General features: G+C 49.7%; 1 protein-coding gene across 5 annotated transcripts in view; it reads left to right on the top strand.

Moving 5' to 3' along the window:
• The window catches only part of LOC106812154 (adenylate cyclase type 2-like), an 86303-nt gene that overhangs the window by 54002 nt on the left and 26301 nt on the right, over window positions 1–6000 (top strand). For all 5 annotated transcript variants that reach the window (XM_014815950.1, XM_014815954.1, XM_014815951.1 and 2 more), the window contains 2 exons: window positions 651–794; window positions 2555–2740. In XM_014815950.1, coding sequence (XP_014671436.1) covers window positions 651–794; window positions 2555–2740 — 330 coding nt within the window. The remainder of the gene's footprint in view (window positions 1–650; window positions 795–2554; window positions 2741–6000) is intronic.

The raw sequence follows: 6000 nt of genomic DNA, 5'->3' as shown, positions 1-6000 counted from the left end.
GCTGCTGCTGCTGCTGCTGCTGCTGCTGCTGTTGCTGTTGCTGCGGCTGTTGCTGCTGCTGCTGCTGTTGCTACTGTTGCTGCTTCTGCCGCCGCTGCCGCTGCCGCTGCCACTGCCACTGCTGCTGCTACTGCTACCACTGCTATTGCTACTGCTACTGCTACTGATGTTGTTGCTGCTGCTTCTGCTGCCGCTGCCGCTGCCACTGCCACTGCTGCTGCTACTGCTACCACTGCTATTGCTACTGCTACTGCTACTGATGTTGTTGCTGCTGCTTCTGCTGCCGCTGCCGCTGCCACTGCCACTGCTGCTGCTACTGCTACCACTGCTATTGCTACTGCTACTGCTACTGATGTTGTTGCTGCTGCTTCTGCTGCCGCTGCCGCTGCCACTGCCACTGCTGCTGCTACTGCTACCACTGCTATTGCTACTGCTACTGCTACTGATGTTGTTGCTGCTGCTTCTGCTGCCGCTGCCGCTGCTACTACTACGCTGCTGATTAATATGTAATAAATAATATATGCTGTATTCAAATTGAAAGCGCAGCAGTGGTAATTATGCCTCACACATAGAGCTTACGGTACGCAAACGATCACATATTTGCACATCTGCCATCGTCATGGATACAGCGTGTTGTATTTTTATTACAGCAACGATTCAAAGAGATGGATCTAGAGGAACTCTACACACGCTACTGCTTGCGCCTGAAGCACTCGTTGTTCATGGCACTTCTGATCCTCGTCACTATCTACGGAGTTACGTTCATTATCTTCATCGTCGCCTTTGATAATGGGGTACGTACACGGCCGTGCTGGTAATTAGTGGTGGTAGTCACTGTTAGCTGTGGTCACTGTTAGCTGTGGTCACTGTTATCCGTGGTCACTGTTAGTGGTGGTCACTGTTAGCTGTGGTCACTGTAGCTGTGAGTTAGTCACTCGTTTGAGCGGTGGTTATTGCAGCGGTGGAAGTCAGCTGTTAAGGGGGTGGTCAGCTCTTGTCGGTCCTCGTCAGCTGTAAGCTGTGGTCATGTTAGGTCGCACTGTTAGCTGTGGTCACTGTTAGCTGTGGTCACTGTTAGCTGTGGTCACTGTTAGCGGTGGTCACTGTTAGCTGTGGTCACTGTTAGCTGTGGTCACTGTAGCTGTGGTCACTATTAGCTGCATGTGGTTACTGTTAGCTGTGGTCACTGTTAGCGGTGGTAGTCACTGTTAGCGGTGGTCACTGTTAGCGGTGGTCACTGTTAGCTGTGGTCACTGTTAGCTGTGGTCACTGTTAGCGTGGGTCGCTGTTAGTGGTGGTACTGTTAGTGGTGGTCAGCTATTCAGCGGTGGTCACGTGCTAGCGGTGGTCACTGTTGCGTGTTGGTAATTAGTCACTGTTAGCGCGTAAGTCACTGTTCGCTGTGGTCACTGTTAGTGGTGTCACTATTAGCTGTGATTACTACTAGGCGCGTGGTCACTTGTTAGTCTGTGGTCACTTGTTCCGCGTGGTCACTGTTAGCTGTGGTCACTGTTAGCTGTGGTCACTGTTAGCTGGGGTCACTATTAACGGTGGTCACTGTTGTCTGTGGACACACTTTAGGCCCACTGGTTAGTATCAGTTAAGCAATGACCATGTTACTTGGTCGCGGTTAGTCGTGGCTGCTGGCGTTCTTTTGTCTGCGTCTGACCACACTGATACCAGCTGACAATCGACAAAGCTAGTTATTTTTGAACATCTAACGCCGTGACACAGCGCTATCGCATAATTAAAATTATATCAAGAGCTATCTATCTAATGCGCGAACCACGTACGACTTAACACGTTAGCACAGCTGAGCAAATAAGGGATTAATATAGACGGTAACTTATCGCATGCACGTGATTGGGCGTGTACTCTTCTACCACGTTGATGAGAAAGATTGCTCTGTAAAAGATATTTAGGCTTAGCGATGTAAGCTTATACGTCTAGCGCTGTCAAAATTCTTGCGATATATTCGTGCATTCAGCAACCAACTTGAATTTATTAGTATATAAATCTTTATCAGTATTATCTTTGATATCTTGATATATAAATAGTTCATGACGCACAAAACTATGCATGCCGCGTGCGCCCGCACGCACACACACGCGCGCATGCACACACGCACGCACGCACCGCACGGCAGCGCACGCCGCATATACCACCATGCCCATACGTATTACGATATGATATTTTTACGAATGTATACGCACACTAAGCACGCACGCAACACACACACACACACACAATCACACACACACACACGCAACACAAAGCACCGCGCGCACACACACAGCCACACACACACACACACACACACGCCACGACAAGCTATGCAGCGCACACAACACACACACACACACACACAACACACACACGCACACGCGCACGCGCACCGCACACGCACGCACGCACACGCACACGCACACGCACGCACGCACGCACGCACGCACGCACACACACACACACACACACACACACACACGTGGATGGCGCTCTTTCACCTGTATGTACGTATGTATGTATATTTATGTATGTTAAATGTCATGTACAGGACCACATGGACATTCTACCGCAGCTGATCACGCTGAGCATTACAACGGGCCTCACCTTATTGCTCTCCGTCTGCGTCAGTGTGGAGGCGCTCTTCCGCCGCTTCGCACTGTGCATGGCCGTCCTCACGTGGATGTGTCTCCTCGCTGTCGTATTCGTACCGATGGTCGTGACCAGCCACCCACAGGTGAGTCGGGAATTTACACCCAAACCTTCGTTACTTACGCGACCCACAGGTGAAAAGCGGGCGAATTACACCCAACCTTCGCTTACTTACGCCACCCACAGAGCTGAAGCCGGAATTACATCCAACCTTCGTTACTTACCGCACCAACAGGTGAGCGGGAATTACACCCAACCTTCGTTACTTACCGCGCGACCCACAGGTGAGCGCGAATTACACCCAACCTTCTACTTTACGCGACCCACAGTGCGCCCGCGAATTACCACCCACCTTCGTCTTACTTACCGCGACCACAGGTGGAGCGGGGAAATTACACCAAACCTTCGTTTACTTACCCGACCCACAGCCTCGCTGAGCGGGAATACACCCAACCTCGTTACTTACCGCCGACCCACAGGTGAGCGGGAATTACACCACCTTCGTTACTTACGCCGACCCACAGCGTGAGCGGGAATTACACCCAACCATTCGTTACTAAACTTTAAAAAAAACTTACCGCCGACCCACAGGTGAGCGGAGAATTTACACCCAAACCTTCGTTTACTGTACGGCGACCACAGCCGTGAGCGGGAATTACATCCAACCTTCGTTACTTACCGCCACCCACAGGTGAGTGGGAATTACATCCAACCTTCGTTACTTACCGCCACCCACAGGTGAGTGGGAATTACATCCAACCTTCGTTACTTACCCGGACCCACAGGTGAGTGGCGGAATTACACCCAACTTCGTTACTTACGCGCACCCACAGGTGAGCCGGGAATTACACCCACCGTTCGTTACTGTACCCGACCCACAGGTGAGCGAGAATTACATCCAACCTTCGTTACTTACCGTGACCCACAGGTGAGCGGGAATTACATCCAACCTTCGTTACTTACCGTGATGCACAGGTGAGCGGGAATTACACCCAACCTTCGTTACTTACCGCCACCCACAGGTGAGCGGGAATTACACCCAACCTTCGTTACTTACCGCGACCCACAGGTGAGCGGGAATTACACCCAACCTTCGTTACTTACCGCGACCCACAGGTGAGCGGGAATTACACCCAACCTTCGTTACTTACCGCGACCCACAGGTGAGCGGGAATTACACCCAACCTTCGTTACTTACCGCCACCCACAGGTGAGCGGGAATTACACCCAACCTTCTCTACTTACCACAGCTGGTAACGTACTGGTGAACGAGAGACACCAACCCTATTTACACCTGGGGTCGAGAAGCCGATAATTTTTTCCGCATTATTAATTATTCATACAATTGTAGATTTTTAGTTGAACAGCTCTGTGTGGGGGTAATGTAGATTTTATTTTTACCCGGGACGTTGTTTGTAACGGTAGGCCGCTCGGTTTCCGCGAACATTCGCATTAAGAAGTGTTAGCATCACCCCGAGACACGCCGTGCAGTTTGGCGGTTTGGGCGATGACGTAGGCGTGCTTGTCATGCACAACCAGTGATACATCGTCGAGCCTTGGCAAGAAATTCTCTCGCGAGCCCCCGATAACGCCGAGCTTTACTCGATCTCGATCCCTTCAGGTGCGCGTGTATAATGCGTGCGTACATAACCTCGCGCTATGAGATCGCGCCTGATATCTGAGAAAAATCCACACGCGTGTATTACCGGCTTAGGACGCGACAATTTGTTCCAGTTGCGAAGGTCTATCCGCCTCTAATAAGCCACGACGTTAGGAAATAGCAGTTAGTTTGACATATATCACTAAGTTAAACACGGCCGAAGGCCGAACACGACCGAAGGGAAGCTAAGAAGCTAAGAAGCGTGGCAATCTCAATTACTTTAGCATATTATCAGTATATTGAACAAGAGCGAGGTGACGGCTGGAGGTGTGGCTCATATAGCGATCGCTCCGTGCCTGTTCGAGCGGAACATAGAATTGTTAAGGAGCAATAAGCCGATATTCATGGAATTTTCTGATCTTTACGTCTCGTAATTTACTTGATAATATCGTCAGATAATCAACTTCCCGGCATTTCATGCCTCGTGTATAATTGTCGTGCGCCACATGAATTAAGAACGGATAGCACCGCAATTCTGCTGTTTAAGCAGCGAATCAAATAGCAATATAGATTGCGAAATGCTATATAAACGCCGTGGGCTATTTTTGTATTTACGCGTGCACACTCGTATAGTCATCTTCCCCCGTTACTATAATTACCACAAACGTTGTAAATATATCAAACAGGTATGTTATCTTTGTTACATTGCACAATAAACACGTTCCAGTGCATTGCTTAAATAGCACCTGTGTTAGTAAACACACTGCGCTCAAAATGTAATGATGGCAGCTTTAATTAGCAGAGTATATAATCAGCATATTGAATGCTTCGTCGAGCAACGCGTAACAATGATCAAACTAGTTGTCACGAGTATTAAAAAACTGCGCTAAAACGGACTAATGCTTGATCTAGACAAAAAAATGCCGAACCGTCGCGCATAATTAGAGTATGCTCATCATTCTGATGCAGTTAATTACTTTTAGATTAAGTGTTGGGACGGCTGTCACGGGCGGTAATTAGAAGACGAGAAAACACACTACACGCGCGCGCGTACTTGTATACTACGCACATAGTGCACGGCACTTTCACCGATGAAGGGGGATCCGTGCATCGAGTGAGGTTTTCTTGTAGCACCCCCCTATTACACGTGTAGTCAGGGCAGAGCTGCATCGATTCCACTATCTGCACCCCGTCGTCAATGCTAGAGAGCGGATACTATATACGCCGCACGCTCCGCACCTTTTGCGTCTGTAACGGGAAGCATTTGTTCCCGTTATTATGGCCTGCCTCGTGACAATTCTGTGGTCTCACTCGCTTACTCGCATCTCTTTCTCTCTCACACGCGTCGGATAGCAGTCGAGGGAAGAGAGATGAATGAAGTGAACAGCACCGTTTTGCGGCAAAACGTCAAGATGCGTCGATAGCGTCGTGTTACATTTAGGCACGTAGCTCGCAAAGCTTTCACACACTCATGACTAGAGAGGACCGAAGCTTGAAGAAAGTGTTCATGCTCCGCCCCGCTCTAATGCTGGCAACTTCTACACACTCGCCGTGAGTCCTCCCGTCTCCACTGCTAAACCCCTACATTGAAGTACATTGAGTCGCTGGCCGGGTGACGTAGTGCAGGCGCTGTAGTCACCGCAGCGAAACTGTTACTACGGGTTCACACCGCTATACGCGTATTCATGCTATATTACAGACCAGGATCATGAGAGAGGAGCGCGTGCGCATAAGCACTGGCTGAA

Source organism: Priapulus caudatus, unplaced genomic scaffold, assembly GCF_000485595.1.
Source record: "Priapulus caudatus unplaced genomic scaffold, Priapulus_caudatus-5.0.1 Scaffold613, whole genome shotgun sequence".
NCBI lineage: Eukaryota > Metazoa > Priapulida > Priapulimorpha > Priapulimorphida > Priapulidae > Priapulus > Priapulus caudatus.
The sequence above is the reverse complement of the archived record's forward strand: the minus strand, read 5'-3'. Positions and strand labels throughout refer to the sequence as shown.